Source organism: Delphinus delphis, chromosome 3 (genome assembly GCF_949987515.2).
Source record: "Delphinus delphis chromosome 3, mDelDel1.2, whole genome shotgun sequence".
NCBI classification, from domain to species: domain Eukaryota; kingdom Metazoa; phylum Chordata; class Mammalia; order Artiodactyla; family Delphinidae; genus Delphinus; species Delphinus delphis.
Window position 1 is genome coordinate 9476973 of NC_082685.1, and position 15940 is coordinate 9492912.

At 59.9% G+C, this 15940-nt stretch overlaps 1 protein-coding gene across 2 annotated transcripts; it reads right to left on the reverse strand.

Annotated features, from left to right (window-relative positions):
• Window positions 1-678: 678 nt before the first annotated feature.
• Window positions 679-15896, reverse strand: ZNF653 (zinc finger protein 653). 2 transcript variants are annotated; one of them, XM_060007797.1, is made up of 9 exons: window positions 15462-15896; window positions 12129-12172; window positions 10087-10302; window positions 4484-5089; window positions 4167-4344; window positions 3951-4062; window positions 2703-2817; window positions 1725-1841; window positions 679-1453 (listed from the first exon to the last, which is right to left on the reverse strand). In XM_060007797.1, the coding sequence occupies exons 1-9, from the start codon at window positions 15758-15760 to the stop codon at window positions 1398-1400; spliced, it is 1743 nt and encodes a 580-aa protein (XP_059863780.1). In that variant the 5' UTR covers window positions 15761-15896; the 3' UTR covers window positions 679-1397. The 2 variants fall into 2 exon arrangements, with proteins under 2 accessions (XP_059863780.1, XP_059863779.1); XM_060007796.1 differs by having other exon boundaries at window positions 681-1453; window positions 1725-1824.
• Window positions 15897-15940: the final 44 nt, after the last annotated feature.

Below are 15940 nucleotides of genomic sequence, written 5' to 3' on the forward strand. Positions count from 1 at the left end.
GATAGCGAAAGGGGACTGAGCCTTGCGGGGAGGCTCGCGGGGGCGGCCCCAGTAGCCGGACTCGCTCATCCTCTCCAACTCATCCGTCCCCAGCTGGGGTAGCTCCCAGTCCGAAAAATAAAATGAGGCCTAGCTGCTGCCCCGCCCCCACAAGCTGGTGAGGGGCCGGCGGGGCCATTCTGCGCGTGGCGCCATAGAGCTTCCCCGGGCACGTGCCCTGGCTCGCGGCTGCGGTCCCCGGAGTCACGTGGCTGCGGCCACCAGGGCCCACGAGGTTTGCGCGCCATCTGGCGGCCGCGTGGCCTGGAATCGCTCCCCGTCCCTCTCCCAGAAGGCCCGCATAAGGAGGAGGAGGAGGCGGCCTCAGCATCATCCTCCGGGAAATGGGGCCAGTGCAGTCGCCCCGCCGCTGCCAAATCCCCTCCTCCGGCTTTCTTCTTGTTCCAGGAACACGCCGAGCCCGTTCCACCTCGGGGCTTTGGCACTGGCTGTTCCTTCGACCTGGGATTTGCCTCCCCCGTCTTTCTTCAGGGATGGAACCTCTTTGTCATTCTGGTCTATGCTCAAAGGCCTCCCCAGAGAGGCCCTCCCTGACCACCAACCTGAACAGCACTCCCAGGAACTAGCGTATCACTCTATTTTCTGCACGGCGCTTGTCACAGCTGTAGATGTTTTACTGAGGGGTTTACTGGACATCTCCCCAACTGCTCCCTGAGCTCTCTGAGAACCAGGAATGAGTGTTCTATGAGGGATTAGGAGAGGGAGTCAGGATCCTGAGACCTGGGACATGTTCAGTAGCCTCCAGGGCCCCCAACCTTCCACACCTGACCCTGTCAAAGGAGGGGGTGTTTAGGGTTGCCAGGCCCAGGTAGCCGAGGCAGAGCGGAGGTTGACAGGAAAGGGCAGGAGCGCTGTCTGGTGTGTAGGGGCATCTGCCCCTGCCCCCGTCTTGCTCGGGAAGGAACCAGGTTGGAGACAGAGAGGGGCCCACCTTCCCCCAATCATCCAGGCCTAGGGGAAGAGCAGCTCCTTTCTCGCTCTTTAATCTCGTTCTGCTCTCTTGACACAGTCCCAGCAGTGCAGCCCCAGGTGCCAGCTCCAAAACTCGGGCGGGGTCGGGGGGACCTGCCCTGAGGGCCCAGCCCTGGAGCGGGGCAGAGGCGCCTCCTTCTGGCCCGAGGTCCTGGCGGCTGGCCGCGGCTGTCCCGGCCCCGGCAGACTGGGGCATGGTGTCCGATGGGATGAATAAATAGGGGCGTTTAGTGGTTGGGTGGATCAGGCGGGCTTGTGGTCCGGGTGGCTTTTGAGCGTGTGGAACTTGACGCTGTCCAGCTTCTCGAAGCGCTTCCCGCAGCGCTCGCACGTGAAGTTGTACTGCACCTCGGCCGTGTGCTTCTTCATGTGCCAGTTGAGCGACGCACGCTGTCGGCACTGGTAGCCACAGATCTCGCACCTGCAGGGGAGCACGCGGGAGGCACCGGCGGTGCGGGGTCAGAGAGGGCGGGGCAAAAGGGAGCAGCACCGGGGAGGGGCCGCCTCGGGGGCGGGACACAACCACTAAGGCTGGGCAGACCACTGGAAGGGGCGGGGCACCATCTGGGGTGGGAGCACTCTGAAAACCCCACAGATGCAACACTGGGGACGTCGCCCGCCCTTGGGAGCTGCCCTGTGAGAGTCCAGGCCCGGATGCCCTCCCAGCCCCTCGCGGGAAGCCCGTCACTCACTGCAGAGGCGTCTCGCCTGTGTGCGTGCGCCGGTGCACCTCCAGGTGGTTTTTCCTCTTAAAGGACTTGCCGCAGGTTTCACAGGTGAATTCACGGACACCTGGGGGAGACGCGGGGCTGAGCAGGCCGCCGTCGAGAGAGGGGTTTGTGGGGTCACTGCGGCATTGCCGAGACCCAGTAGTGCGCAAGGCCTCTGGGCGCAGGCAGACGAAAGCCCACATCCTCTGGGCGCGAATACCGACTATAATAGCTAAGGCAGCTAGAACAAAGGACAGCTACGGCCCCGCACGAGGCTCGCAGGCTGCCCAGGAACGCGACTGGGCAGAGCAGGAATGCGTACTCGGATTCCTGAGGTACACAGGGTGCAAACTGCCAAGTTAAAGTGGGGCTCAATTTGACTCTAATGTTTCACATATTGGGGCGATCTCACATAAAAATCCAAAGTTCCAGCCTCTCGAAAAACCTGAAGCCGTGCCCTCCTGCTGGGTATAGGCACCAGTGCTCCCCATGAGGCCCGCACCCCGTGTCCTGGGTTAAGGAGGCGCCTGGAGCAGACGGAACAGAAATCCTGGCCCAAGTTCACTTCCCCACCCTGCCCACCTGGGGTGGTTCACTGTCCCCCCTCAGTCCTGGAACTGAGTCCCACGTGAGAATTGCTCATGGAAGTGGGGAGGCCAAGGGCCAAGTTGGGGAAGAGATAGCCAACCCCTGCCCAGCTCCACATGCCTTAGAATAGCAGATGTCCCTGTGACCCGTGTAGTGACAGCTTACTGACTACTTGGGAGGTGCCCAGCGGGCCCTAAGTCAAGCACTTTACTTCCACCGTCTCACACCAGCCCTTGTGGTGGACACAGAGGAGGCTCAGAGAGGGGCAGTCCGTGTCTGGGTTTCAGCCTGCCTGCCCCAGCCCCGGCCCCAGCTCCCAGGCCCAGGCCCCCGTGCCTTTGGCTCAAGCTGCCAGCCCCTCCCCGGCCTGACCTGAGTGGATGATCATGTGCCGCCGAAGGTGGTTGGATAAATAGAACTTCTTGCCGCAGCCGGGGTGAGGGCACACCTTGGTCTTCCCTTTCCGATGCACAAGGTTGACGTGGTTCTGGGGGCAAGAGGGGCAGGAGTGGGGCTGCGGGTGCCATGGGCCCGCCTCTGGAGCTCTCCAGGGTGGGGACAGATGAGGGCCAGCTAGGGCTGGCCTCCCTGGAAGAGGAAGAGGAAGAGGGGTGCCCTTGCCCTTGAGCAGGGACTCCCAGATCCGAGCCGGGGGCCAGGGGCACAACTGGGATCAAAGAGCAGCTTACTGAGCACCTACTCCAGCCAGGCTCTGGGCTGGGGCATCAGTCAGCCTTGTCAGAACCATGGGAAGGGGATCAGCCATGAGCCCAGTTTGTGGATGGGGAAACTAAGGCTCTGGAGGCTTAGTGGTTTGGCCCGTGTCTCACAGGTGGGCAGTGGCAGGGCTAGGACCGGAGTCCAGGGCTGTCAGCCCCACAGCGGCACTTTGCATAGTGCTAAGCTGCCCCTAGCGCCTGGAGCAGGCAGCCCCCGAGTCATTCATTCTTTTGTTCTTTCATTCTTTAACTCACTAGCACAACTGCTCCAGCGCCCAGCACCAGGCCTGGCACCCGGTAGGTGCTCAACACGTGCTTAATGAAAACATGACTTGGCAAATCCAAAGTTCTCCTGGTGCCACATCCTGCGCCAGGAGTGGGCATGTGACGGGATCCTGTCTCTGCTCTCAGGGCACCCTGTCCAGACCTCAGAGGGCAAACAGCAGGTATGTCCTGGTAGTGCAGTGACCCGGGGCTGGGGGGACTAGGGTGGGCTTCCTGGCGGAGGGGCGTCCTCAGTTGAGCTTGGAGAGGAAGCATCGTGAGCTGACAGGGTGGCCTGGGCAAAGGCAGGAAGAGTTCAGGCGGCTGGAAGAGGGGTAGTCTGTGGGGAGCCACCAGGACCAGGCAGGCCCCCGGGGTGTGCAGAGAGAGGCTGTGGCTGGTTGAGGAGGCAGGATGGCTGGGGCTGGAGAGCAGGAGGGGAGGGCACAGAGGTGACGGCTGCCTCTCTGTGGCTGAGGCTGAGATCACCTGGGGCTGGGTGGGTGCACGGCAGGCAGGCCAGTGGCACCTGGAGGGGCCGGGTGGGGCCCTCCACGAGCCGCACTGCCCAGACCCAGCGCGCAGGCAGCCCGACACAGAAGCAGTCCCACCCAGCCCACTTGGATGGCGGCCTCACCTGGAAGCTGCTGAGGGCCACGTAGACCTGGCTGCAGCCCTCGTAAGGGCAGTGGAACATCTCAAGCAGGCCATCGGCGTCCATCACCCGCGATCGCTTGCTTCGCCGCCTCCTGGAGGGGAAGGGCCCATGGCGTCGGGGCTCTGACACCAGGAGGGCTGCGGGCCCGAGGGCCGCTCCTCGTCCCTCCTCTCCCCCGCCTGCCCCAGCACCCACTTCTCGGGCTCCTTGGGGATCTCATAGATGATGGCTGACATGTCGCTGCCGTCCAGCTCCTCCCCGTCCGCCTCTGCCTCGGGCTCTGCGCTCTCAGGCACCGTCGCAGCCAGCTCTGCCAGTTCTGGGGCCACCGGCTCCTCCTTTTCCTTCTTGAGCACGTGCAGGTCCTCCTTCTCTACGGGGGTGGACACAGGGTGAGTGTCCATGGGGACTAAGGCTGCTGAGGAGCTTCCTCTGGGGCCATTACTCGCCCTCCCCTTCCCAGGTCCCATCATGGCCCCCCCAACCTCCCAGACTGGCACGGCCCCCCAGACCTTTCTTGGTCTCAATGCCTGTCATGGCGTCAGGTTCCACGGTGCTGGGCTGGCTGCCCTCTGGCTCTGTCTGGGTGTAGGCGGCCACACCCTCCATCATTGCGCAGGGCACCTCATCACCCAGGCCCCCTCCGGGGGCACCGTTGCCTGCTGCCACGTTGAGGTGGATGCCCTCGGCTGTGAGGGCATCGTAGCCAGGGCCGGCAATGATGATCACCTGTGAACCGGGCACCATGCCTGGCATGGGACAGCTGGCCACCACCTCACCCAGTGCCTCCTGGGGCATGTTCTCAAAGAGGGTGCTAGGGCCCGGGCCCACTTGCACGGGCACCGGCACGCACACCACTGTCTCCAGGGCTTCGGGCCCGCTGCTGGCCGGGTTGGGGCACAGTGGGGTGCCCTGCTCAGCCAGGCTCTCCACGTGGTGGACATCGAAGGGGATGTGCATGCCCTCCTGTGTGATGAGCCCGCTGCTGCCCGCTGGGCTGGTGGGGGTAACTGCCGCCATCGCCACTGTCGCCTTGGCCTGCTGGCCCTCAGGGGGCTCCTCGGAGCCGGAGCTGGAGCTGGACGAGTCAGAGCTGCCGGCCACCAGGCCATTGCCCACTGTGGTGACAGAGGAGAGGGGACAGTTACGACAGTGGCGGCAGCAGCTGGTATTGCTTGAAGGCTCCCCGGGGGCTGAGCACTGTGACTCCCCTACCCCCATAAGAGCGGTCAGCTCGGTCCATATCCTCCACAGCCGGCCCTACTCCTTGAGATGCTCTCCTGACTCAGCCTCCAGACCCACACTCAGGTTCCTGGCTCCTCCCTGGTGGCCCCTGCTCAGCCTCTTCTGTTCTTATGGGCCTGGGAGGCTCTCACTGGGGCCTCTCCTCAGCGCTCCACTCATCCCAGGGTATCCACCAGGCTCATACCACCCTCATCCTTGACACCAGCTGGGTGTCCAACAATTCGATTCAGTTCTGACACTATCTGTCTGGAGACAGTGTCAGACCCTGAGGGTTAAAGAGCTCAGTCCCACAAGGCTGCCCCCACTTCAGATTTCAGTCACAAGTCCCGGGTCACCCATACTTCCGGCTATAAAGCAGAGGTTCCCACAGCGCCCTCCTCAGCTTTGGTAATTTGCTAGAACAACTCACAGAACTCAAGAAAGTGCTCTACTTCTGATCACAGTTTTATTATAAAGGATACAACTCAGCAATGGCCGGATGAACAGATATACAAGGGAAGGTAATCGGTAGGGGGGCGGGGGGAGGTTGGGGGTTGCCACGGAGCTGCCATGCTCTCTACAGACACGTAAATCTCCCAGCGCCTCAACGTGTCCACCGACCTGGAAGCTCTCGGATCACTGTTTAAGAGTTTTTATAGGGACTTCCCTGGCGGTCCAGTGGTTAAGACTCCATGCTCCCAAAACAGGGGGCACGGGTTCGATCCCTGGTCGGGGAACTAAGATCCTGCATGCCACACGGCGTGGCCAAAAAAATAAAAATAAAAAATAAATAAAAGAGTTTTTATAACCCAGTTTCTAGCCCCCATCTGCTCCTGGGGGCTGGGGGTGGGGCTGAGAGCTGCCACCCTCTAACCCTGGGTTTGGCCTTTCTGGGGACCAGCCCCCATCGTAAAGCTATCTAGGGGCCCCTCCCTGAGTCACTTCATTAGACTCAGGTGTGTTCCCAAGGGGCCTCTTGCGAAAGGGGCTCATTACAAACACTGTTTACAAACTGAAGGTCTGTGGCAACCCTGCCTCGGGCAAGTCTATTGGCGCCATTCTTCCAACAGCATTTGATCACTCTGGGTCACGTTTTGGTAACCGTTGAAACTTTTTCATTATTATTCTATTTGTTATGGTGACCTGTGATCAATGATCTTTGATGTTACTATTGCAAAAGGATTGCCACTCACTGAAGGCTCAGATGATGGTGGAATTTTTTTAGCAATAAAGTATTTTTAAAAATTTTATTATCTATCTATCTATCTATCTATCTATCTATCTATCATTGGCCGAGCAGCATACTCAGCAGGCAGGATCTTAGTTCCCTGACCAGGGATTGAACCCGTGCCCCCTGCAGTGGGAATGCAGAGTCCTAACCACTGGACAGCCAGGGAAGTCCCCAGCAACAAAGTATTTTTAAATTAAGGAATGTACCTTTTTTTTCCCCACAACGCTATTGCACACTTAATAGACCACAGTATAGTGTAAACATAACTTTTATATGCACTGGGAAACCAAAAAGTTCGTGAGACTCCTTTTATTTCGATATTCACTTTATTGTGGTGGTCTGGAATCAAACCTGCAATATCGCCTAGGTCTGCCTGCATCTATTTTTATTATACCGTCACCACCCATACCCCAGTGTCTCCAGTGGACAGTTCTCGCCTGGACCTCCCGCGGAGCTGCAGTCCATCACGCCCCACTGCTCCCTCTGAGGGGTCTTACAGGCATCTCAGACTCTAGGCTCCGAATCTTCCCTCAGAGAAAGGCTGCATGGCTCACAGACACCCCCGTCTCAGCGGGCGGCAGCTCTGCCCTTCCAGTTGCTCAGGCCAAAGTCCTGGGGCTCTCCTTGACTTCTCCCTTTCTCTCACACCCACTTCCAATCTGTCAGCAAAACCTGTTGGCGCTGCTTCCAAAATACATCCCCAGGCTGACGGCTTCTCCTACCTCCCCCGCACACCCTGGTCACAGCCCCGCCAGCCCTCTGCCAGGACCATGCAGTTCCTTCTTCTGGGTGCCCCCGCTCCCATCCTTGCCCACCCCCAAGTCTGTCCTCCCCTCACTGGCCAGGGGGAGCCTGTGAACACCTGCTCAGGTCACGTCCCTCTTTGACTGAGAATCTGCTCATCACTTCCTGTGGAAGAGATAGGCCAGCTGCTCACCAAACCCGTCTCTTCCTCCTGACACCTGGTGGACTACATGTCCCAGCATCCTTTGCCATTAGGTATGCAATACAGCTGAGTCTCACCGGAATGCGGGGGGAAGTGAGCTGTGTTGGGTCACAGGAGCTGGGGTGCGTCTATCTCGGCAGCTGGTCTTACCTCAGTTAACGCCCTTCCCAACTCACTTGGCATAGCAGCCAAAGCCCTCACCATGGCCACACAGCCTGAACATGTGCCCCTGTCACCTCCTCTCCAGCCCCACTGACCTCCCTTCTGTGCCCAGGGACACTAGGCAGGTTTCTGCCTCAGGGCCTCTGCACTCGCCACTCTCTCTGCCTGAACCCTCTTTTCTCAGACACCTGCGTGGGCTCCCTCCTTCACCTCCATCAGACCCTTCCTCAAATGGTATTTTTTCAGGGAGGCCTCTGACCACTTGGTCTCAAATAGCACCCTTTTCTCTCCTTTATTTTCCCCCCAATACTTACCGCCTTCCACTGCACTCTAGATTTTACTTGTTTATCTTGTTTACTGTCTGCTTCCCCTTTATACCGTAAACTCCACAAGGATGGGGGTCCCTGTGCACAGGCCCCAGTGCCCAGGTACACAGTGCTGCTTGGTACACATTGAGTGCACGTTTATAAAAATGAATGAACCCATGACCAAGGCTGTGATGAAGGCCAAGAGGGCTGGCATCTTACCCAGGTGGTTGGTGCTAATGTCTGCAAGCAGGGAGAAACTGGGGACAGGAAAAATGAATGCCTGCCCCTTAAGTTACACACACTCGTGACACAGTTTGGGTGTGCTGTCTGGGTACTACGTGTTCTACACTCCCAGAAGGTCACATGGAGAGTGCAGGCTGACTGCCGGGGCGGGATCCTGGTGCCCACTCCTCCAGCTGTGTGAAGGGGGGGTGCCTTATAACCTCTCTGGGCCTGGGGATAACTTGGTACCTACTCAGGGGCTGTTTGGGGTATTTAATGAGTAAATAGGACAGCAGAACTTACAGTAAGCACCCTATCAGTGTTTCCCATTATCGTTATTATCCTAACACCCCATCCCTGACTCAGCCCTGGGGCAGCAGCAGGGGCAGGGTAGGGGGATCGCCCCTCCTTCTAACACCCTGTAATCTGCAGGGTGGATTGAGCCCCGTGGCTCCGCTATGAAGGAGGGGCAGTTGCCTAGTGAGTTGGGGGCACGGCCAGGGCCTGTGCCTGGATCCCCAATTACAATGTCCGGCTGTTAAGCCGACGTTGGACTTCTTGCCAGTTGATAACGACATTAATGACAGAATTGGCAGGGCACCCACCGGCCTCCCACAGTCCTGCTGCGAGGTCTTCTTACTGAGTGCGAGGTGGCAGGGCCGCCCTCGGCAGAGAACTGATAAGGGTGCTGCGGAGGGACCAGGCTGGGACAGGGACACAGCCACTCCCTCACAGAAGATCTGGCTAATCGATTCCAGCATTCATTCCTGAGAGCCCAGATCCAGAGGGCACTGGTATCAGAGTTGGGTTGGGCTGTCAGGGGACTCCTCTGGGTGCCACCCCCATCCCAGCCAGACCCAGTGCCAGATGGGCCAGTCACATTACTCCCAGGGCCTCGGTTTCCTCGACTGCTAATGACAGGGCTGTCATTAGGCTGCGGAGGATTCAGGGTGGTTTGGGGCAGGGCCTGGAGTCGGGAGGACAAGACGGCTGAGGGGCTGGCTGCACACTGGGAGCCTGGCTGACACACAACGGGACAGCCGTTGGCTGGGGTGCCCACCTGGAACACCTCTCGCCCACGGCTTCCCCTCGGCCAGCTGGGATGCCACCTGCTCAGAGATGCCTGCCAGCGCGGGCTCAGCCCTGGTAACTGACCCCACCCTCAGCTCCGGCAGGGTGCCTGGCAGAGGGCCCCATGCTCCCCCTGATGCCAAGCCCCCGAGGCAGGCGGGCAGCCCCTCACCACCCATGGCATCTCCTCTGCTCCCCTACCAGGGCCAATTGGACCTTCATAAATGAGTCCCTCCCAGTCCTGAGAAGGACTCCAGCTCACATGTGTGTGTGACCAATGTGGGATGGCAGGGGAGGGGCTGGGCAGTGAGAGATGGGGACGGTGGGGCCGTGGTGTGGAGGAGAGAGAAAGGGATGAAAATGGGAGTGAGAGAGTGAGATGGAGGAGAGACAGTGGGAAGAAGAGAGAAAACGAAAGGAGATGCGAGAGAGAGAGAGAGAGAGAGAGAGAGAGAGAGAGAGAGAGAGAGAGAGAGGATGAAACACAGAAAGGTGAAAGGGGAGGATCAGGAACAAGAGAAAGCTCAAGAGCAGAGAACGGGGTGTAAGGAGGAGAACAGGCTGGAGGGCGGGAAATAGGGTGAGGCTGCGAGAGACAGTGCAGAGCCTGAGAGAGAGCCGGAGGATGTAAAGGAGAACAAAGAGGCCAGGAGAGGCCCAGCACCTGCCTGTCCCTCCAGCCGCTGAGCCAGGTTCCTGGACCTCAGCCCTGCCTGTGACTGACCTCAGGCCCAGATGAGCAAACTGCGCCGCACCTTGGCTGTCCCTCCGCAAAATGGGGACCAGCTCTTGGGCTCTGCAAGGGCTCAAAGACTGCAAGGCCATCCAGAGCCAGGGCCATGTCAGCTGCTGTGAGGTCCGCGACGCTGGCCTGAGGCTGGCAGGGCCCATGAGGGGCTGTAGAGCCCCAAACACTGGAGGCCACCGTGAGCCCTCCCCTCGCAGACCCACCTTTGTCACTCTCAGGGTCTGAGTCGCTGAGCGGCTTCAGGGGCGAGTGCAGGTCTTGGAAGTAGCGGTGCCCAGCCTCGCACTGCCACACAGCCGTGGTGTACAGGCCAAAGGTGGGGTCCAGCTCGGCGAGGTGTGGCTCGTAGGGGCAGCGGTGCTTGTGGTCCTCGTACCAGATCACCACGTTCTTCAGGCAGTTTACGTTGCGTCGCCGCCCTGCGCACGTGGGGCACGGGCAGGCATGAGGGGCACGGCTCACCCCTACCACCCTCTCTGGGCAGCACGGACCCCAGAACCACATGGGTCTTATAGCTCTGGGGGTTGAGACACCCTCCTGAGTATTATCCAGGCCTGTCCCCAGTTTACAGATGAGGAAACTGAGGCTCAGAGATGTGAGACCTGCCCCGGAGACAACAGAGACTGGCAGGGAATGTCCTCATTGTTTGAGTCAAGTCATATACATAATAAAGCCTGGTGTATGGCAGGTGCTCACGCAACGACTGTCAGCTGTTAGTTACAGTTATAATCGTCCTCATCAACTCAGCGTCTCCCGCCTGCACCAGCTCAGTCCCTCTGCCCTAGTCTCCCAGCTCTCACCCTTGCCCGCGGCAGCTGACAGAGGGCGTCTCTGAACACTTGAGTCAGGGCCACATCCCTTCTCTACTCAAAATCCACCAGGGCAGACTTCCCTGGTGGCGCAGTGGTTAAGACTCTGCCTGCCAATGCGGGGGACAGGGGTTCGAGCCCTGGTCCGGGAAGATCCCACGTGCCGTGGAGCAACTAAGCCCACGAGCCACAAATACTGAGCCTGTGCACCACAACTACTGAAGCCGTGCGCCTAGAGCCTGTTGCTCTGCAACAAGAGAAGATACTGCAATGAGAAGCCCGTGCACCGCAAGGAAGAGTAGCCCCCGCTCGCCGCAACTAGAGAAAGCCCGCACGCAGCAACGAAGACCCAATGCAGCCAAAAGAAAAAATCCACCAGGGCTCCCACCTCAATGGGGGTAAGAGCCAAAGTCCTCCCTGAGGTTCACCAGGCCCTGTGTGTTCTGCCCTGTCACCTCCTGCTGCTGCTGTCCTGGATCACTCCACTCGAGCCTCAGGGTCTCCTCCCTGTTCCTAAACTAGGCAAGTATGGCCCTGCCTCAGGACCTCTGCAAGGGCTGTGCCCTCTTCCTCTAGACACCTGCCTTGCCCCTCGCCCTTCACTCAGCTCTGAAGGTGTGCCCCTGACCTTCCGGGCTGGGAGATGACGGGGCCGGGGGGACCAAGGACATACCTCTCGGCCTGGGGGTCTCAGTCTTAGCTCGGCTTCTGCCTCTGAGCACCGTGATAAGTAGAGGGGCTCACTGCCATCAGACGGCCGTCCCTGGACCACCGGCCCTCACCCTGCTGGACATGGCCTGGGACCCACAGCCCAGGGCTCAGGGGCCGTGCTCAGGGGGTGGGAGTACGCACTCCAGCCTCTGCTCCGACTGCCCTCGCCCGGCTCCCCTTGAGCCTGGCACAGCACACGCCCTTTAGGCCTGGGCACAAGCTGCTCCCTCTGCTCTGCCTGGCTCTTCCCCGGCTGACTCCCACGCACCGGGCAGGAGAGCAGAGGAGCAAAGGGGACCCCTCGGGAGACACGTGGTCCTGGGTTTGCAGTTTGGCCCGGCCACTTTCTGGCTGTGCAGCCTGGGGCAGTGACTCAGCCTTTCTGTGTCAGATGGGGATGATGAGAGCACCCCCGGTGGGCACAGCACAGGTTCGGGGCCCCTCCAACCCTTCCTATCCCATCCCCACCCCCGACCCAGGCTGGGTCAGACCCCTCCTCTGGGCCCCCCCGTGCCTCTACTTCCCCACCACAGCCCTGCTCAGCCTGTCCCCTGTCTTTCCTATGAGACTGCGGGCTCTGGGAGGGCAGGGCTGGGTCTGTCCCGGACTGCACGGCTCCTGGCACACGCGGACCCTCCACAAGCGGTCCCTGAGGGAGGGAGGGAACCAACCACAAAGCAACTTACTCCCAACGCCACCTCCACCCTGGTTGCAGCGCCACTTACTTTTCTTCCGCTTTGGCTTTTTGGGGACTTGCTCCCAAGGCTTCCTGTAACAGAGAGAGGGGGCAGCGGGGAGTGAGCTTGGGGCCTGATGGATGATGACATGCCAATCCTGCTGGGGTAGAATGTGGGCTTCCGCTTCCTGGGCCAGGTCTACTTCCCCTGCCCCTTCACTTGGGCTCTCCTGCACCAACAGCAGCCCTGGCAGGGGTCTACTGTCATGAACCACCTCACGGAGTGGGAAACTGAGGCCCTGAGGGTAAAGCCGCCTGCCCAGGATCCCGTGGCTGGGGAGTGGATTATCAAGAGAGAGCTTATTCGGGGAGCCTGACCTAATCAGGGGAGCCTTTAAAAGGGCCCTGCTGAAGTCAGAGACTGGGGGCTGAGAGCATGAGGGGGCCTGTGAGGGACCAGGACCTGAGAACGACCTTGTGGAGCTGAGAGCAGTCCCAGCTGATGGTCAACAAGACCGCAGGGACCCCAGCCGTATAGCCCGGAGGAAATGGATTCTGCCAATGCTCTGAACAAGTCTAGAAGCAGATCTTTCCCTGGGCGAGCTTCTAGGTGACGTTGTGGCGTGCTGATAACTTGATTTCAGCCTCCTGAGACCCTGACTTGAGGAGCCAGCTAAAATGTGCCAGATTCCTGACCTGCAGAAATGTGAGATGATAAATCTGTGGGGTTTTAAAGCCACTAAGTCTGTGGTCATTTGTTACCCAGTAGAACAGTCATGGAGTTGACTTTGGACTACCCCCTCCAAGGACCTGCAGATCCTGGTCCTGAGGCTGGCCCAGAGCCCTGGGGAGATGGTTGGGCCCTAACTGCCTGCTCTATGAGGGTCCTGACCCTGCAGCCAGCTCAGGCCCAAAGGCCACGCCATCATGTCCGCCTACCTCTAGGGCCTTCCTCGCTCTGCCTGGGTCCCAATACCCTGACTGTGTGTCCCAGTGAGCCATGGCCTTGGGGAGCCCAGGGCAGGGCCAGACCCTAAGGCCAGGGGCCCCCATGGCCTCCCACACCAGGATGGCCACCAGATCTGCCAAGCAGGTTCCTGACCCTACATGGCACACTCAGCTGTGACCCAGCACAGGCTCCACGCAGGTGCTTTGGAGCCATCTCTCCTGGACCTGCTAGGGCCTCCCTTTGCCTTCCTGCCACCATGCTTCAGGACCTGCCCACCTGACTCAGACTGCTTCCCTGCTCTTCCTCTTCTAAACCACAGCAGCAGGCTCTGTGACCCTGGGTGAGTAACCCTGCCTCCCTGTGCCTCAGTTTCCCCATGTGTAGTGTGGGCTCAAAACAGTACCTTCCTCATGGGGTTGGCGTGGGGTCACGCATTGTAAAGAGCCTGGTAATTAAGAATCACTCAGCAAATGGTAACGATGACCATTATGATTCTCAGTATTATCACAGAGCCAGGCACTGGAACACGGGTCTCCTCGCTGTGGTTGGGGCCACGCTCTTGCCACCAACGTCCTGACAACCAGTCCAGGGTCTCTCCTCAGCTCCACCGCCTACCCTAAGTGACTCTTGTCCAGCCTGATAGCAATCCTCAGCCCCAACACCCCATGTCTAGCCCAGGACAGCTCCTTGGGGCTCCTGCCCAGGCTCTGCCCTCTGCCCAGGAATCCATGTCCCCTTGTACCATCCCGGGAGCCTCCCAAGGCTCCACCTCCCCTCCAAGGGGCCAGGCTGGCTGCCTAGATCCTCACCCAAACCCAAATCCAAACACCCATGACCACCTCCACCCATTCATAGCCTCGCCACGGCTGGGGTGCGGGGAATGCCACATCGTGGTGGAGACAGACTTGGCGTCAGTCAGATCCAAGTTCAAGTCTTATCTCTGCTACTGACTGGCTATGTGACCTCAAGCAGGATTGGTCCCCTCTGGGCCTCAGTTTTCCCATCTGTGAAGTGGGGGTAACCACAGTGCCTCCCACACAGAACTGCCATGCAGTTTGAAGGAATAAATATCCCTTAGTGTATTTTCCTGACTACTCATGTGCCCCAGGGTCAGGTTTTGCCACACACTGCCTGGGGTTGTCTCAGTGCCCCTGCCCCGGTCCTGCACAGCTCCCACACACCTCCAGCTCAGCCAGACAAGCTTCTGTAAATACCACTTTCAGCTTCGGAACCTCCAGGGGCTCCCTCTGGTCAGTGGTTCTCAACTCCAGCTGTACATCAAGTCTCCCTGGAAGCTCTTCAGAAAAAAATACAGGGTCTGCAACTCCACCCAGACTAACTGAATCAGAAACTCCAATAGCTGGGACTCTGGCTTGAAGTTTTATAAGCTCCCAGCATTTCCTGCCCTGCTCTTGGGCATATAAACCAGCCTGCCACCCTGGGGAGGGGGTGGGTACAATTCAACAGGTTCTGGTTGATTCTTGGCCCTCAGAATCTCCCCTGAGAGAAACATGTGAATGTATACAAGTGAAAACCAGGGCAGAACAAGGGTTTTGTTGCAGCACTGTTTGTGACAGGAAACAAACATCATCATGACAGCTAATATCCGGACTGCTCACTATGTGCCTGGCACCGTTTGAGGCCCTCTGCTGTATTTTAACTCATTTAATCATCACATCAATCTATAAGGCAAGAAGAGAAATATTCCTTCCATTACTGCTCATTCTCGAGATTCAGATTATGCAAAGGCCTCTGCCCTCCACCTGAGCAGCTAACTCGGGGTTTCCTCTTCACCTGAGTCTCCCTGGGCAGAGGTGTTCCCCAAGAGCCAAGAGATTTAGGGGAGTGAGATCTGGATTGTGAGGGGTGCTCTGGGAGTGTGGGGCCTCCCCAGTGGCCCCATTCCAGTGTGGGAATGGGGCCACACGCAGTCCCAGGTGGGTCACCAGAACCTCATGAGGGGTAGGGCTGGGTGGCCCGGGGTGTCCAGTCACAGCCCCAGGCTACATTGTGGGAGTTTTAGGGAATGAGGCATGTGACATGCCGGGGACCAGCAGGGACCTCGGGCCCCTCAGGGCTCAGGAGGCGGGGCCGCCCTTCCAGGGACTGGGCCGTTAGAATGCTTGGAGGTGGGGCCCGTACCAGGATTGGGCAGCCAGAGCTCTAGGGGGCAGGGCCAAGCGCCCAGGAGGCGGGTCGAGAGGCTGGGCGTATCCTAGGATTGGGCAGTCGGAGCGAAGGAAGGCGGGGCCGCGAGCCAGGCGCGTCCCAGGACCAGCAGTCAGAGACCCAGGCCGGCAGTCGGGGCGCTGGGCGGGGTTCACAGGTGCCAGGGGCGGGGCCCTGAGGGCGGAGGGGGCGGGACCAGGCTCAGCGGGGGATGGGGGCGTCTCCTCCCTCGCGCCCTCCCTCCGTTGGGCCGGGCCCCCTCACCCGTGGCGGCTGCTACGTTGGCCGCGCTCCAGCGAGATGAGGTAGGCGGCGAGCTTGGCGTCGCTCCAGCCGCTGCGGCGCCGCAGGTCCACCCAGGGCCCGTGCGCCTCGCCCAGGTACACGCGCCGCACGTCGTACTTCTTCCGGGACTCGAGCCGCCGCCGGGCCCGGTCCGACTCCGTGAGCCGCGGGCGGCCCCGCGCCTTGCGGCCCGCCGCGCCCTCCTCGGCGGCCACCTCCCCGCCCGCGCCCGCCTCAGCCTCCGCCTCCGCCTCGGGCTCCGGCGCCCGCTCCGCCATCCCCCCCTCCCTGGTTACTAGCCTCCCCCGTTGTTAGGAGCCCGGCCGGAAGTGGCGCGCATGTTCCGCGCCGCCGAGAAATTTCTCATGGACTCTCACTGGCTCGCGGCGCCAAAAGAAGATCGAGAGTGGAAGCTGCGCATGCGCGCAATAAGCGCCAGCAACAACCCACTCTCCCTT

Excerpts from the sequence above, each read along its gene's own strand:
- ZNF653 (XM_060007796.1), bottom strand. The coding sequence starts at position 15,760 with ATGGCGGAGCGGGCGCCGGAGCCCGAGGCGGAGGCGGAGGCTGAGGCG. Across the intron at positions 4,345-4,483 it reads AGGCATTGAGACCAAGAAAG|AGAAGGAGGACCTGCACGTG; the intron begins GTCTGGGGGGCC and ends CCACCCCCGTAG. Across the intron at positions 1,454-1,724 it reads ACAGGCGAGACGCCTCTGCA|GTGCGAGATCTGTGGCTACC; the intron begins GTGAGTGACGGG and ends GCTCCCCTGCAG.